The 17,628-nt window shown below is 47.9% G+C and overlaps 2 protein-coding genes across 3 annotated transcripts; both read right to left on the reverse strand.

Moving 5' to 3' along the window:
• Positions 1-2,288: 2,288 nt before the first annotated feature.
• Positions 2,289-8,964, reverse strand: LOC119308714 (sufE-like protein 1, chloroplastic/mitochondrial). Of its 2 annotated transcripts, none has more exons than XM_037584851.1 (2): positions 7,739-8,964; positions 2,289-2,306 (listed from the first exon to the last, which is right to left on the reverse strand). In XM_037584851.1, the coding sequence occupies exon 1, from the start codon at positions 8,813-8,815 to the stop codon at positions 7,739-7,741; it is 1,077 nt and encodes a 358-aa protein (XP_037440748.1). In that variant the 5' UTR covers positions 8,816-8,964; the 3' UTR covers positions 2,289-2,306. The 2 variants fall into 2 exon arrangements, with proteins under 2 accessions (XP_037440748.1, XP_037440747.1); XM_037584850.1 differs by lacking the exon at positions 2,289-2,306 and adding an exon at positions 2,382-2,419.
• Positions 8,965-10,263: 1,299 nt separating this feature from the next.
• LOC119308716 lies at positions 10,264-11,470 on the reverse strand. The gene is made up of 3 exons (XM_037584852.1): positions 11,196-11,470; positions 11,033-11,111; positions 10,264-10,942 (listed from the first exon to the last, which is right to left on the reverse strand). The coding sequence occupies exons 1-3, from the start codon at positions 11,202-11,204 to the stop codon at positions 10,569-10,571; spliced, it is 462 nt and encodes a 153-aa protein (XP_037440749.1). The 5' UTR covers positions 11,205-11,470; the 3' UTR covers positions 10,264-10,568.
• Between the last annotated feature and the right edge of the window lie 6,158 nt (positions 11,471-17,628).

Here is a 17,628-nt window from a genome sequence, read left to right on the forward strand (position 1 = left end):
TTTTGAGACTCCTCGCCATGTCCGTGATCTCATCCGAGACTCCAAAAAAACTTCGGTCATCAAAAACACATAACTCATAATACACATCGTCATCAAACGTTAAGCGTGCGGACCCTACGGGTTCGAGAACTATGTAGACATGACCGAGACACATCTACGGTCAATAACCAATAGTGGAACCTGGATGCTCATATTGGCTCCTACATATTCTACGAAGATCTTTATCGGTCAAACCACATAACAACATACGTTGTTCCCTTTGTCATCGGTATGTTACTTGCCCGAGATTTGACCGTCGGTATCATCATACCTAGTTCAATCTCATTATCGGAAAGTCTCTTTACTCGTTCCGTATACTTCATCCCGCAACTAACTCATTAGTCACATTGCTTGCAAGGCTTATAGTGATGAGCATTACCGAGAGGGCCCAGAGATACCTCTGTGAAACACGGAGTGACAAATCCTAATCTCGATCTATGCCAACCCAACAAACACCTTCAGAGACACCTGTAGAGCATCTTTATAATCACCCATTTACGTTGTGTTGTTTGATAGCACACAAGGTGTTCCTCCGGTATTCGGGAGTTGCATAATCTCATAGTCTGAGGAACATGTATAAGTCATGAAGAAAGCAGTAGCAATGAAACTGTAACGATCATAATGCTAAGCTAAAGGATGCGTCATGTCCATCACATCATTCTCCTAATGATGTGATCTCGTTCATCAAATGACAACACATGTCTATGGTCAGGAAACATAACCATCTTTGATTAACGAGCTAGTCAAGTAGAGGCATACTAGGGAGAATATGTTTTGTCTATGTATTCACACATGTACTAAGTTTTCGGTTAATACAATTATAGCATGAATAATAAACATTTACCATGAATAAGGAAATAAATAATAACTTTATTATTGCCTCTAGGGCATATTTCCTTCAGGTTCTTCTTTTTAGAATCTTTTACCATCAGCTATCCTAACACATTCCAATCCCTTTGCTAGACCTATCTCTGATCACATACCATGTTGTTAAAGGGTGGGTACTAATCCATTTACTATTCAAGTGGGTACCAATATTCCGAAATCCAATATTTCCATGTTTTAAAACTTCTAGCTTGAGCATCATGTTTTCAAGGAGGTGGTTAAGAGGATTTAGGACCAGGAAGTTTAGGAAACCGATAGTGCAAGGCTGATCACTTCCAAATTTAAAAGCTTAAGAAAGCACCTTAAAAATTTGGCCCAAAGGTCTTTCAAATTTAACTAGTACTATCAAAGCTGCAGAAGACCTATTGTGGGATACCATAGATGAATACAAGAACCTTACAACCATTAAGCTTAATGGTAGAGATATAATCAAAGTCCCCTTCTCAAGCTCTGTTATCGCTAGAAAATCTATTGGAAGTAGAAAATCAGTATCAAATGGGTAAAATGGGTCATGAGAATGCAAAGTTCTTTCATGCAAAGCCACTATTAAATATAGTAGAATCACATTTCCATGTTGCAAGATGATTTGGCAATGAGCATCATGACCATCTACCTACAACTGCTATTTTGTGGAGAGCTTTCAAAGATAGATTGGACAATCCTTTACCACTTGTTCTCCCACAAAAAAAATCCTTTCCCACTCGTTCGATGCTTGATTTGAAATCTTTGGTGCAAAGGGTGGGTAATCTACAAGATCTTGATGCCCCTTTCACCAAAAATAGGAATTTATGATGTGGTTATGCAGCTTCCCTCCGATAAAGCCCCATCACCAGATGGTTTCAATGGTGCATTCATCAAGTCTTGTTGGAACATTATGTGCTAGGATTTTTACAACCTTATTGAGGATTTTTACTAGGGAAAAGTGAACATCTAGAGCGTTAATTCCTCCATCACCCTTGATGCTAATGACTTAGACCCATATCTCTGTTAAATTTGCTTCATAAAGAACATCACCAAAATCCTAACTAATAGATTGCAGAAGGCCATTCTCAAATTTGTCCACATTAATTAATACGATTTTATCAAGAGAACCATTCAAAACTGCTTGGTCTGGGCTCATGAATTATGAATATATATATCCCAATGCCATCACTCCAAGAAACGGATCCTGGTGGTTAAGCCAAGTTTTGGAAAAGCTATTGATCTTATTGAGCACAGTACCATCGTGGATATTCTCAAAGCTAAAGATTTTGGCCCTGGATGGCTCCTTTGGATTCACATGATCTTCAAATAAGGCACTTCCGCTATATTGCTCAATGAGTTCCATATGAGTTAGAGCAGGAAATCCCCTTTCTCCTCTGCTCATTGTCCTTGCTGCTAACCTGGTATAGTCAATATGCAATGAAGCTATGGACCACCCATCAAAGTAATTTTACAACCATCCTCACGAACTGATTAGTGATGCAATATGTCGATGACACCATCTTGGTTTTAACTGTAGAACAAATGCAAGTCATATAAGCTAAAACTCTTCCCATGCACTTTGCCTCCCACACTGGATTAAAGGTTAACTACAAGAAATACGTGCTTGTTCCATTTAATGTTCAAAGTGCCATGATTAGATGCTCTAGGATGCCCGCAGGGAACCTTCCCTTTCACTTACCCGGGTCTACCCATAGTCTACACAAGCCAATGATTGAGGATTTCACTGTTCTCATGCAAAGGGATTGAAAGAAGATTAACTGGGTGTTTGACTTTTTGTCTTATGATGGAAGACTGCTTCTAGTCAAATCTTTCTTCTCTTCCTTGCCCACCTTCTTCATGTTCTCACTAGCTCTGCCTATTGTCGTGGTTGATCAAATTAACAAATATTTTGATGCACTACATTTAGAGAAAATCTGGCATGGAGGGTAAAGTCCATGCTCTTATTGCTTGGAAAGAAATGTGTAAGCCCAAAAATCAAGGAGGTATGCGCATCCTAGATGTGACCACTCACAACAAAGCTTTAGTCGTCAAAAATGTTCACAAGTTCTTCAAGAAGGCTGATATTCCTTGGGTCAATTTGATCTGTGAATCTGTTGAAATATATTGCCCACCTCTCTTCATCAGTTCGGACTTTGGAATGAGTTTACTAGGGCATGAATTCAATATGGTATCCGAGCCAAGAGATCTTGAGTTCAAGACCCTGCTAAGGCGGTATTAAAAAAATGATTCTGCGGCCTACATCGATCCCACATCCAAGGACTAAAATAGCCTAGACGTGAGGGGGAGTGTTGAAGTATATTGCCCGCCTCTCTTCATCAGTTCGTATTTTTGGATGAGTTGGCAGGAGCATGAATTCAATAGAATCAAACTATGAGACAGCTCCCCCATCCAAAAGACTTGAAGGCTCTCATTGGTGGAAAACCCACCTTAAGCTTTTGCCTATTTATAAAGAACCTGCCATATTTTCATTTGGCCGGGGAGACACCATTTTATTGTGGCATGACAGATGGAATAACGAAGCTCTTGCTGGAAAAATTCCCGATCTATTTTTGTCATCAATGGACATGCTTCCTTTAAGCAACTTATTTCCTCGGGAGATCTAGTCGAGCACTTCCACATACCTCTCTCAAACCAAGCATATCAGCAGCTCTTGGAGTTTGAAATTATAGTCCTCTAGGTCCCCACTCATTCTTTTTTTTTTGCGGAAACACTTGTATTACTCAAATAATAATGTCTTTACAATCATCAAGAGAAATACCCAAGACTTAATCTGGCCCAGATCCCAACCAAGTCATAGTCCGCCCCTCCTCTCGAGCAAACCTAGCCAAACTATCACTAGCTTTATTCTGAACTCTCGCAACATGAGTAACACAAGTTTGTCTAAGACGCATCAGTAGTCTTATTTCATTCACCAAGCCAGCATAGATTGAGCGATCAACTTCACCAGAGGTTACCATAGAAACTGCCAAGCTTGAATCCGTTTCGATAGCAATGGGCAAGTCAGATCTTTGTATGGCCATCGATAAACCTTCCATGATTGCTCCTAGTTCAGCTTCAACGACATCTCTGTAGGAGAATAGCGTTCTGCATGCTGAAAAAATGACCCCCCCCCCACTAGAGTTTCGGAGAATCATACCAGCCCCCGCTTTGTCACAATCAAGAAAAGAACCATCCGTGTTCAGTTTTACCCAACCATCGTCGGGTGGCTTCCACTTACACACGGGACTGCACACTGAAGATCGACCATTGCACTAGTCTGATCAAAAGACAGGTATCCCTTGCCTTTAGCCGGATCCATTCCTTGGTTCAGTTTGATCCCTACTAATTCATCCAGATATCTTCTCAGAAAGCTCACGGAAACATCCATGGCCGGCGCCGGTTTATGATGTACGACTTCATTCCGCACGTACCAACTTCTCCAGAAGATGAGCAACACCTTACACCGATCAATCTCACATAAGGAATCCAGCGCATGAAGGAGCCATTCTCTCCCATTGGGTACAAAGGATTCAATCGCCGGTAGCTTCCAGACCTTCGTCATTTCCTTGTACAGATCGCGCCCCGTTGACATCTCAGAAAAGGATGAAAGTTATCCTCAATCTCCGTACCACAAACCGGACAGCCGTTGACAAGTTCAAGCCCTATCTTATTCTTATTCTTCCAACTAGGAAGAGCGTCCGTCGCCAATCGCCAGGCGAAGTTACGAATCGTCGGGGGTACTGCACTGTTCCAAATAAGTTTCCAACAACTCCTTCCTCCTGATGCTGAGGCACTAGAAGAGGCAGTGTCCGCCCAAACATTTCCTGAAACGCAAAGTGATACGCCAATTTGACAGAAAAGACTCCATGTCTCCCAGGGGCCCATGCAATCACATCCTCGTCTAACCTTGGTGAAGCCCGAATCTTCAAATTCTCATTCATGTCTGCCGGCAAAAAATACTGCTGTAGTAGCTCCAATTTCCAAGACCCATTTGCATTAAGCAAATATGAAACGAAGCGAATACGGCACCTGCCCTGCAACGAAATCGGCTTAAAGGAGAACAACCTCGGTATCCAGTTGTCCCTCCACACTCTGATATTCTTACCATTGCCCACCCTCCATATCAAACCTCTCTTCAACAGGTCAAGGCCATGACTAATTGCTTGCCACCACGACGATGCATTTCTTGTGAAGACCGTATCCTCTAACTTGCCATACGTATAATATTTAAGAACCTGGGCACATAGACTATCCGGGTTGGACAACAATCGCCATGCTTGCCGAGCTAGCAACGCTTGATTGAACAACCGAAAGTCTCGAAAGCCGACTCCTCCCCTATCTTTTGGCTGAAGAAGATGGTCCCACCCTTTCCAATGCACCTTCCGCTTACCTTCTGCAGATCCCCAGTAAAAATTCCTCACCATTCTCGTCAGATCATCACACACCGAAAAAGGGAGTTTGAAGACACCCATGATATATGTTGGCAAGGACTGGGCCACCGATTTAATCAACACCTCCCTCCCTGGCTGAGCCAACAGGCCATCCCCCCATTGCATCAGGCGTTTAGTGAGGCTTGCTTGAAGGTTTTGAAATCTGCCCTTGGACATGCGGCCATCCGGGGTCGGAAGGCCAAGGTACCTTTCATCAAACGCCGTACTTGTGACCTTTGGAAATGTGGGTCATCCTCAAATGCCTATGCATCTATGTTCATGTATAAAGCCATCATGGGTTAGGCACCTAAACTCTTTAGCAAAGTCCGGAAAGGCTCCAATAGACCCGAGCAATAAATATTCTTTTGGCTAATTCTCCATGACATGCTAAACACCAGAGCCATGCTTAAAACAAGTCTTCATGGATGGTTATACCTGCGCACTATGTAGCCAAGGCTCTGAAGAAACTGCACATCATTTGTTTTGGGACTGTAAATTTGCCAGGCAATGCTAGAGAGCAATCATTCCAATCAGAAATATTATGCTGAAGCTCTGCTCACTCTGGCTATGCTGCCTCAACCAATTGCCATGGAAATTCTCATCCTTGGGCGCCGGAATATTGGGATGCAAGGCAGTTTAATTTTTTTTAACCAAATGTTACATTGTTAAGTCATGCAAAGCAAACTGACAACCAAAAATGGGAAATGAGAACAACCACACGATCAAATTTTAAACAATATTATCCTCCTATTGAGTTTATTTCTTTTATAATCAACCTATACAGTAGGGATGACAACTGCCGGAGGAGAAGTATCTATACCACCCTGAAAATTAGGTAGAGTGAAAGCGTAAAATCATGAAGCGTGGATTTTGTACAAATGAACCATCAAGTTCTCTATCATAGGGAAGGCTAAGTTTATTCCATCACTTCTCAGTCTACTCGTGACTTTCTTGCAAGAAGTGTAGAAATAGTTCATCCAAGCCGGAAAGGGAAGGCCAAATAGAGCACCAGTCATACTACTGCTTCAATAAGGATGCCAGGACTACATGGAGAATATCTGTATTTTCAGTGGAAAGATACTCGAAATAATTTAGTCACCTAGCTGCTCCCACATCAATAATGAACAAGGCATGTATGAACTGGAAATAGTTTCCATGATAGCCACAACTCCACAATAACAGGTAAAAAGCATACACTGAATCCGAGCATGTTGTCCCTACAAAATGATACTTCCTCCATTCCAACATACAGTGCATATTTTGTTTTCTGAAAGTAAAAATTGTATATGTTTGACCAAGTTTAACGAAAAACAAATAAACATCCACAATACAAAATTGGTATCATCAGGTTCATCATCAAGTGCACTTTTATATTATATAGTATTTTAGGTGTCGATAGTTTATCTTATAAGCTTGGTCAAACATAGACATGTTTGACTCTAGAAAACCTAATATGCACTACATTGTGGAACGGAATATGACCCGATTTTAAGGAACATCTGGCTAATAATTTCAGTGGAATTGCAATCATGCTACAGTCTGGCAAATCGAGTCACAGACACTGAGCTAATTTTGGTCCTATAGGCAGAGGTGGATGCATGATTTCCGATGAAATGAACTGGTCACAGGATAGTTGTAGGAGAGGACATGAGGAGAAAGACAAAGACCACACAGTTCTTTAGAAACTACATTCATTCTGAACCAGCAACCAACCAATTACTGAAACATCCTTATGTCTGAATCGGTAGTTCTGAGTTCTTAAATTAATTATAATTAAGTATATCATTTCTGCATAGTCCAGATAAGAGAAACATAATCTGTGTCTGGAATAAATTTGCATGAGGCACTTGTTGGAGGCAGCAGTGTCCATGGTGTTATGAAATTATTTAAACTTTATGATGATCCAGATGACCACCATCGAGGATAAACAGATTCTACTGTAGTTTTATATTTCATTATTTCAGGCATAAATTGTATATAAGTTGATTAATCTGTTACAGCTTGGAAACCTATACATCTGATTTCCAGGCTACGACATCAAGGAGGACAAGCTGAACCCAAGGAACTAGGATGAGCGGCTGGACTAGTTGATGCTTAGGATTCACATAATACCACTCAACATACCTCAAAGAACTGGAATCATGCAATGTATATGTTATGTAATTGGGTGGTGAAGAGAACCATTGCACTCAATATTATTAGCATCATGAAAGTTTAATCACCGAAAAAAATTAAGTTTAGTATACCCGGAATACCATCATCCGCTGCTGGCACAAAAATTATCATATGTGACGTATCTTTAAGCCATTGAGAATTGTGAAAAAAAGAAGAGTTCTCAGCAAGTGAGAAGCACTATTCTAGAGAAATCTACAATGTGGCAAAAATGAACCTCGTGGGCAGCACTGCGATATATGCAGTACCTAGACTTCAGATGGTGTCTTTGCATCGATGGACAGCGCGTGCAGCCCACTCTTGAGCTCATCCTGCAGGAGATCATACACAGCCCTGTGTCTCTTGAGCATGCTCTTCCCCTCAAACTCCTTGGACACCACCCGCACATTGAAATGCGTCTCTCCATCGCTACCTGCTACCCCGGCATGCCCACTGTGTTGATACGAAATGTCCTCAATCTTGAGCTCCACTGGTGAAAGCCCTCTCTCCAAACTATCCCTTATCCTCTCCTTCCTCCCACCTCCAAGGCTGCCATTTCCTTCCACAACAGCAGCCGGTTCCTCCTCGGATTCCTCCTCCTCAGGCCTCTCCGCCTCCGAACTCTCATGCACTTGCCCACCGAAAGCCTCAAACTGAGGCTCTTCCTTCTCCACGGCAGGCGTTTCAGTATGCTCCTGGCGGATTTCTTGGCCGCCAGTCACCTCCTGGTCCGCAGCGATTTCCAGCGCCTTGAGCTTCATGAGGTTGATCATGTTGAGCAGGCCGCTGTTCCTGGAGGGCGACAGGCTCTGCCTGATCCCGAGCATCTCGATGAACTCGACGGGCACCATGACGACGTCCCTGGCGGGCGCGCCGGAGAGGCCGAGCACAAGCAGCGCGGCGAGGCCCTTGGTGAGCTGCGCGTCGGAGTCGGCCTGGAAGCTGACGCAGCCGGGCGCCTCGGCCTCCGGCGCGGCGTGGACCCAGACCTGGGAGACGCAGCCCCGGACGCGGTTGGCGTCGGACTTGAGCGCCGGGTCCATGGGCGGCAGGCGGGCGGCGTAGGCGAGGAGCTGCTTGTAGCGGGTGCGCTCGTCGGGCACGGACTGGAAGAGCGCGATGATGTCCCTGAGCGCCGGGGGCAGCTGCGCCGGGTCGACGGGGGCGGGGTCGGGGGCGGAGGAGGAGGTGGAGGGGGTCGGGGAGGCGGCGGACCTGGCGGCGAGGCGCTGGAAGGAGACGGGGCGGGAGAGGGTGAGCAGGTGGGGCCTGGACAGGAGCGGCCTGGAGAGGGGCGAGGAGGAGAGGAGGCGGAGCGGGGCGGAGGTGGCGGCCGCAGACGCCATGGGTGGCGGCGGAGGAGGGATGGCGATTGGGGAATCAGAGGTCGGGTTGGGTTTCTTCTCTTCCCGGCGCCCGGAAATTGGAGAGGCCAATAGCCTTCTTTCTTTCTCTCTTTGATTTTGTTCTTCTCATGGAGATGGAGGAAAAGGTCTAGGCCATGGTATCAATCGCGCATGAAGCCAGGCCCTTCATGTGAAGCATAGCCTGGCAGGCCCGGCCTGCCTTTTCTATTGGACCCGGCTCAACTCTGATCGCCGTCCGGTTGCCCCGGAAAAGATGAATTTTTTTTTGTGTGTGTCTCAAAAAAAAAGAGAGAATTTTTTATTAGTCTAAAAAAAGTTATATATTTTGTTTGGGGCCGACTATACGCCAGAACCACCCCCCTCCCCCTCCCAAAACAGACTATACGTTAGGCATCGAGAAAAAGGGTTAATTGATTTCCCCTCTCCCTCTCCACTTCATTCCCGCCCTCCCTCATGTCATCGCCCCACTATCCCTCCAAACCTTTCCCGAGCACTAGATTTCTCCGGCGAGCCCGCACCTCCCTCCCCCATCCGAACCAGTCAACCTTTCGGTTGCCCTCCACATGCAACGTTGTGTCGCGTCCTCGCCGGTCTTCCCCATGCCTCCCTGTACTCGCTACAACACCATCGTCTTCAGTCTCGAGGTTGCCCATTGTCTTCTTCCAGAATCAACCGACTCAAATAGATAAAATATCCAACTTACATATAGCTAATGCTGCTGCTGCTGTAAAGTTTCATTAGCTTCTTCCTTTCTTAGATATAATTCATATGAGCTTTTAACATGTTGCTTTACACAGTCGCCGCCTCCTCTCCAAAGAAAAAAAGTTTAGGGTTCCTCTACCTCCTGGTCTTAGTCTTTGGTGGCCCTAGGGCCACTGAGGCGTGGTGGACCCCGACCTTGCAGGTGGGAGGATTCCTACTTCGTTTTTAGGTATTTCTAAGTTTATTTAGGCTTTGTGTCATGCTTAGTAAGGTGAGGCCGTGGAGGCTCCATGAAGATGGGATAAGTTTCTCCTCACCGAGCCCTTGCCTTGGCAATGCATTTAGCATTGTTGGAGGGCGTGTGGAGGTCTGTCTCTAACGGATATCACACAATTCAGTTAGTGTAGGTCTTCGATAGATCTGCTTGAATTCAGTCTTCGTTTCATGTGTCTACATGTTGGATTCTTTTAATCTATATTTTTCTTCATCAACAACGGGTGCTGTTCTGATGCACTGGTCTTGCCGGCCTTAGCACGACGGCTTTCCAACCGTCTACCACAACAAATTTTGTTCGGCTCCGGTGAGGGAGGGGCGACAACGCGGCATGCCTTCAACTCACTTTAGTGCATGTATTCGTCGCTAGGTGGTCTTTTTATTACATCGGGTGTTCTTTGTACTGCAATGAATATATTGGAAGTTTTTTCTTTCTGAAAAGTTCAGTGTGCTTTTGCGCAACATGCATCTCTCTGTTCCATTAATTCCGTCCACCCTTTTCAATCTTGCACAGACCACAACACTAGGACACTCTGAACTGAAGCCCTGAATTTACAGACAACCACTGCAGATGCTTCCACAAGCTATGTACATGTACGTGCAGCTCAAGCAGCCAGCTAATCTCTTGCTTCATCGTAGTTCGCTTGATCAGTTCAGGATTTCTAAGCTTATCCTGAACTTATTTTGAAATGAAAGCTTGTCTTGTCCTGGACTAAGTCTTTGAGTCTCCCCGAGCTTTTCTCGTCGGCACCTTAGCTTACATTATGCTGCAACCGGGATCCTGTTGCTGTTGCTGATACGGAGCGTATGCGTAAGCAGGGTAGGACGGCATGGCGTTGTACTGGTGGTACGCGGGGTACGGGATCGGCGCCACCTCATTCTGATGGTAACCGCCGTTACCCTTGGTGTCCTTGCCGCCGCCACCGTCGGCGCTGCCGTAGCCGTAGCCGTCCTTTTTCTTTTCTCCGCCGTAGCCGTAGCCGCCATCTTTCTTCTTGTCATCGCCGGACGACACGCTGACGAGCTCGGCTTTTCCTAGGTTGCGCCGGAGCATCGTCGTCAGCGCGATCGGGTCGACGCCGTCGCCGAGGATGATGATCTTGTCCCCCTCCAACGTCGCGGATGTCACACCTGTAGAATTCACCACCTTCCTTTAAGAACCAACGAACATAAGAAGATAAACTGTTGTTTGTCATGATCAGTGGCTTGGCTTCTTCATACCTGCCATGCCAACAGCGGCCTTGAAGGCCTTCCTCTTGTTCCTGTCGCCATCCAACGGCAACTTGAGAACAATCTTTTGCTGCAACACAGAGCAAAAACACGTTCAGACCGACGCACAAAACTGAGCAATAGACACTAAAGTTTTGCTTGATTAGCAACGAACCTTGACCATCTTGCTTGCACAATGTTTCTCACGAGCTGTAGCCTTGTCTAGCTTGTCAGTAGAGTTGCCCTGTGCAATTTGACAGTGCAAGATGATCTACTACCTCTTATCAGCAACAAGTTGCCCCGGGTGGCCTATTTATATGCAGACAGAGAGTAGAGTAGAGGACACACACAAAGGAGGGAGAGAGGGTCAGAGGGAAGCAGCGCGGAAGGCTATAGAGATAGAAAGCTAACAAACGGAACAAACCACCAATCAGCCAACAGAATGGTGGGAGAATAATTGGCATGCCTGGCACTGTGCCAAACGCCCAGCTCACCATGGACCCGGCGCTGCTGTTCCCGGAAGCTCAACGTCGAGTGATTGGCTTTGGCTGGTAGGCTCCAGACGAAAGACATGTCTGGCTTGGCCAGTGACAAGTATACTAGTGTAGTAGAGAGAGAAACAGAGAAGATCTTCCTCAAAGATCTGCTGGCACTAGCAGATTCAGTCTGTCGAGCTTATCGAATATGGAGGTCCTACTTAGTAGCTCATCATGGAACTCTTTAGGCCCTGTTCGTTTAATCCCCTCGCCACAGGGATTGGAGGGGATTGGAGAGGTTTGACAAGGATTTTGACTTGCAAGGGATTTAATCCCCTCCAATCCCTTTCAAACCTCTCCAAACCCTGCCTAACCGAACAAGGCCTTAATGGTTTGCGTCGTTGTTGTGACTAGTTCGTCCAGGGAGATTTGTTAGGAAAGTCATTCCAAGAAAGAGACCAGTGACAATTTTCATCCTTGATTGCTCACAGAAGTGTTTGATATGTGCAGTGACAACTGTGCTGGGCGGTCGAGTGGCATGTTCACCATACATTATTATGCTGTGATTTGGATGCTGCTGTGTACGTTTTCCTGTGGTTAGCGATAGACTTGTCCTCTAGCACTCAAGGTGGGGTGAAAGAGATGTGCCGTCAAGGGAAAAATAAGAGGGGTCAGAGGTGAAGGTGGCGTGAAATCATGGTTTCCTAGCCTCCGGTTTGGTGCAATTGTGCCCCCATACATCATGTTTCGCAATCAAATTTGCACGCCTGACAGAATCCGAAGTGTTCGCTCCTGGAATTTACAAGCGTCACAAACGAACCCCGTGAAGATTCAGATAACATACCAAAAAAATTTACTAGCCTTATAGCATCTAAAGCCACGTCTACCTAATTTGAGCTCTCAAACGTTGGCGGACGCGTCTAGTCAGTGCCCGAGCACGTCCTCTTCCACCCTCGCTTTCTCTCTGTAAAACCATCACAGCCCTCATTTTCAGGCCCCACTTTCGCTTTCTGCATGAGACATTTCATCGAACATGTTATGTGCACGTGCTAGCTAGCCAGCACGCAGAGCAGCAGCGGCCAGCCGCGACTGTGCACGCACGCACGCGGCCCGCATGAGGCTGCTGCTGCACGCGCGGCAGGCCAGCCGCACGCGGCGCATGAGCAGCACGCGACGTGCAGCGCGCGGACGCCACAGACGCGAGCGACAGGCGGCGCGTGGCGGCCAACCAGCCTGCACGCCGGAAGGCAGTACGGGGCACGCGGCGGCCACGGACGCGACCAGCAGACGCAAGCGCGGCCAATCAGCTTGTACCCGGCGCGCGGCCAGCCGGAATGCACACGGCGACCAGCACGCGACGGCCATGGACGCGAGTGTGGACGGCCCGCACGCAGTGCGCGTTGGCCACGGACACGAGCAGCGCACATGCGGACGGCCAGCACGCAGTGGTTAGCCAGCCGCCACCTCCGCCCACACCGTCGTGACCTGCCTCCCCCGTCTACGCCGGACCCAACCGCCTCCTCCGCCCGCACTGTTGCCTGCTTCAAGTGACAAAGAGGAAGGAGGGCCGGGTGACTGCAAGTGGGACCGCGTGACCCTCTCATATTGCCCCGAAATTTGTATTTACGACGCTAAGTTAGATCGGACGTTTAAAGAGGAAGTGTGGTTCAGTTGGGTCATTTTTTTTTACCGATCACTGACTAGGTGGATGTTTCAAACGTTTAGAAAGAAAATAAGGGATCCGGCTGTAGATACTCTTTATGGACAGCAAGACATTTGTCAAAACTGATGTGTGCATATAAGATAGTATAACATAACAAGTTGATTAAGCGCTGATATTCATTATCAACATTTAAATAAGCTCACTTTATAGCGTTGCCTTAGTTTAGACGACATAGCTCAACGTCCTTTTTATCATAAAATAATTTGCTCCAGCTGTCACATAATTTAAAATATTCAACTCACACATTATTGTGTTTTCATGCGGAAGGATCGTCTAGTGGTTCACGGGTGTTCAATTGAAAAACCATACCATAGCGAGCCCCCAAATTCCCAAGTTTCCACTCTTGCCACACAATTTCCTCTGTTTTTCCTATATCTGATTATTTCCGAGTATTTCTACCTGGTATTACTGACTACTAGGGTCCGGGCAATGGCCTTTGCCTCGTCCCGAAAACGAGAACGCACATTTTATTTTCATGCGTAGCAGCGCATGCACTTTGGTGCTTTGCTCGTGATGCTTTGGGACCGGAGTGAAAGACCTATGACCTTGCAGAGTTTCTGCAGGTAAGGGCCATTCAGGTTGGCCATAAGCGTCGACTGTTCTAGCTCATCTTTATGGCTATGATGTGGATCCTTTGGACTACTCGCAATAAGATGGTGATTGAGCGGGTGTTCCCGCGGCGTGCTTTTGGCTCGTTCTTCAAATGTCTTGCCTTCTTGCAGCACTGGCATCTGTTCGCTAGGCCGAGAGACCGTGACCGGCTTCAGTTCTATCTGGATGCTCTGCTGGCTTCCGCGCAAAGGCTCTCCGACAGTTTTCCTGCTTCGTAGGTTGCCCCTGACACTACAAAAAAAAAGACACATCCATGACATTTTGGGCCGAACTAAACTCTTTTCTGTCATACATATGACACTTCTATGACGATAATTGTGACAAAACCCGGTATCATCATAGATGTGGTGGGCTCCTACTTCTATGACAAAAAATCATGACAGCAAATGGGCTTTTCGTCCTGAGCGGGCCGGAGACACAACTGCATGACATTCTTTGGGCCATCCATGACGGAAAAAACCGTGGTAGAAGCGAGGGCGAGGAAAATTTCGGGGAGTTCAGGGTTACGGTGGGAGGTCGGGGACCGAGCGATGCGCGTTTCTCTCGTACACGTACACGCGTGTGTGCGAGGCGTTGGCTCTAACTGAACCCGAGCGAGGCGTTGGGCTCTAACTGAACCCGAGCGATTGCACTGCAGGCTACGCGTTACTGAATCCAAGCGATCGATCGATGGCTGTTAACTGAACCCGATCGAGCGATTCCTTCGCTACTGCTGCTAACTGAAGCCGATCGATGTTGCCTCTGGGATGAACAGTGAGCGTTGCGGGGGGTTTGGATGAACAGTGAGCGGTGGCATTGCCTCTGGATGAACAGGACCCCGTGGTGTGGAGGGCTGGATGAACAGTAGACGGTGGAGGGGTGCCCGTGGAGGGGTGGTTGAACAGTAGCCGGTGGAGTAGCGCGCGGTGGAGGCTGGTTGAACAGGAGCCGCTGGAGGAGGTCGACGGTAGCCCGTGGAGGCTGGAGGAGGTCGACGGTAGCCCGTGGAGGCTAGAGGAGGTCGACGGTGGAGATGAACAGTATCCCGTGGAGTCCCGTTTTGCGGTACGCCACACCCCTCCCGATGAACATGACCCCCGTTTCGACCGTAGCACTCCAACACAAGTCCGTTTCATCCGTTTTGGGGTACGCCACACCCCTCTCGATCAACAGGACCCCCGTTTCGACCGTAGGAGGTCCGTTTCGTCCGTTTTGCGGTAAGCCACACCCCTCCCGATCAATAGGACCCCCGTTTCGATCGTAGGAGGTCTGTTTCCTCCGTTTTGTGGTACGCCAGACCCCTCCGATGAACAGGATCCCGTTTCGAACGTGGCCGGTCGAACACAAGGCTGTTTCCTCCATTCTGCGGTACGCCAGGCCTCGTTTCAATCGCCTGTTTCGTCCAAGCCCTCCCGATGAACACGACAACACATTTCATTCCCATCCAGCCGGTTGGCTCCCACGCGTTCCGTTGCCTCCCGATGAACACGACGCATTCCGTTGCCTCCCCATGAACATGAGCATTATGTTGCCTCCCCATGAACACGAAGACGACGCTGTTTCACCGTTCCGACCCAGCCATGTACACGAGCCCTGGCCGTACGTATGCGTGAGTAGGCATTCGAGACCCTGCCCGTATATACGTACGTGGCCGTATTTTCTTTCTTGCACCCTGGCCGCTGTACGTACGTGTACATGCTACGTGCGCGCCTCTACTACGACACGTGCACGCCTCTACAACGACCAGTATGTATGTACACGTTCGCGACCAGAATGACAACGCTATGTACGCTTCGACCCGGACGCACTTCCTTGCGTGCGAAGATGTAGCTGGTGGGTCCCAGTAGTCAAGGGGAAATGTTTTTTTCACGAAATACAGTGGCTCGTCTGGTGGGTTCCAGCTGTCAGATGGAGGAATCATTATTTTTCGCGTAATAAGGAGGCACTTCCTTGCTGCGGCCGTGGACCCAGCTGTCAGCCTCTCCACGTACAGTCCACGTCCGATGGAAGCCGTTCCTTGACCACGTTGACCACGCCGCGCCGAGAGCACCAAGGTGGTGGACGACGACGAGGTCTAGGAAGGGGACTACGCGGAGCCGGGGAAGACGTGGCAGTGGATGCCCACGCGTAGAGGAGTACGAGGGCTCACTGGTTCGCTGTGGTGTGAGGCTGTCGTCACCGCAGAATAACAGGGGGTGTGGGTGAGTAGAGGGATGGCCTGGTCAGCGGTGGGAGTAGTAGGGGGCGGTGAGGCCTTCGCCGCATCGCAACCGTCCACAGGAGGCAGGAGCACGAGGCATGACCGGCGCTGGTTTGGGCGGCTGGAGCAAGAAGACCAGAGGTTGAAGAAGCACTACGGCCGTTGGATAGACATCGTATGATCACTGGAGCTAGAATCGTGCATATTGACTAAGTTGACAAAGCCCTCCGTCCCCGTCAACTTAGTAGGCCCACAAGTCAGCCTGTCACTTTACTGGGTCCCAGCTAACAGGGGGAGTATTCATTTTTGTGTGCGTAATAAGGAGGCACTTCCTTGCGCGCGAAGATATAGCTGGTGGGTCCGAGCTGTCAGCGGCGGTAACTTTTTTTTGCGAAATACAGAGGCCCTTTCGGTGGGTCCCTGATGTCAGGTGGAGGAATCATTATTTTGCACGTAATAAGGAGGCATTTCCTTGCATGCGGCCGTGGACCCAGCTGTCGGCCTCTCCACGTATAGTCCACTTCAGATGCATGTCGGTCGTTGACCACGTTGACCAGGCCGCGCCTAGAGCACCAAGGTGGTGGACGACGGCGAGGCCTAGGAAGGAACAACACGGAGGCAGGGAAGACTCGGCAGTTGTTTCCCACACGGAGGGGAGTACGACTGTATAAGGGTTTACTGGTTCGTTTGCCGTCGCCGGTGAATAACAGCAGGTGTGGGTGAGTAGAGGGATGGCTAGGCCAGCGATGGGAGTACGGTGGGGCGGTGAGGCCTGCGCGACAGCATAGCCGGCCGCGGGAAGGAGGGAGCAGGCAGTCCCGCTGGCGCTTGTTTGAGCTGCTGGAGCAGGAAGAGCAGAGATTGAAGAATCACGACGGCCGTTGGATGAACATCCAACAGTCACTGCTTGTGCGTCAACCTTTTTTTAGGAAAGCCTCAAATCTGTGGAAAATAGCATACAGCCCATCTGCCATTATTTTTAATAATTTACAACCCATTTACTAATTCTTAAGGTTTTTTTGAAGCCCATATTCTTTTTGTTAGCATTACAACCCATATTGTGGCCACGGTTAAAAAATTATACAAAATTTTGCATATTTCGGTGCGGTCCGAACTGTTTTTAATCCCGAAATTTTGACTGACATTCAAACTGATTTTAAAAATAAATGTATATCAATATAAAATCCAACAAATTCTCCATGCATAAAAATTAATGTAATTTAAAATCTCGAAATAAAAAAAAGACATTTGAAACTAATTGCCGTTTTGATGTGTTTCAAAAATGTACAACCCATTTCTCATTACTGATGGACAATTTTCTCGGCCAGCCAAATGGAAGCTCTCCTCGTCTTGAAAGATTTGCAGCCCAACAGGCCTGACAAAGCGACTTACTTGGCAAATCACAAAAAAACTGGGCTGTGGCCGTGGACCCAGCTGTTAGCCTCTCCATGTACAGTACTCTTCCGATGGAAGTCGTGCCTTGACCACATTAACCACGCCGCGCGGAGAGCACCACGGCGGTGGACGACGGCGAGGCCTAGGAAGGGGACGAAGTGGAGCCGAGGAAGACACGGCAGTGGAAGCCCATGCGGAGAGGAGTATGAGGGTTCACTGGTTC

This window comes from Triticum dicoccoides, chromosome 5B, assembly GCF_002162155.2.
Source record: "Triticum dicoccoides isolate Atlit2015 ecotype Zavitan chromosome 5B, WEW_v2.0, whole genome shotgun sequence".
Taxonomy (NCBI): Eukaryota; Viridiplantae; Streptophyta; class Magnoliopsida; order Poales; family Poaceae; genus Triticum; species Triticum dicoccoides.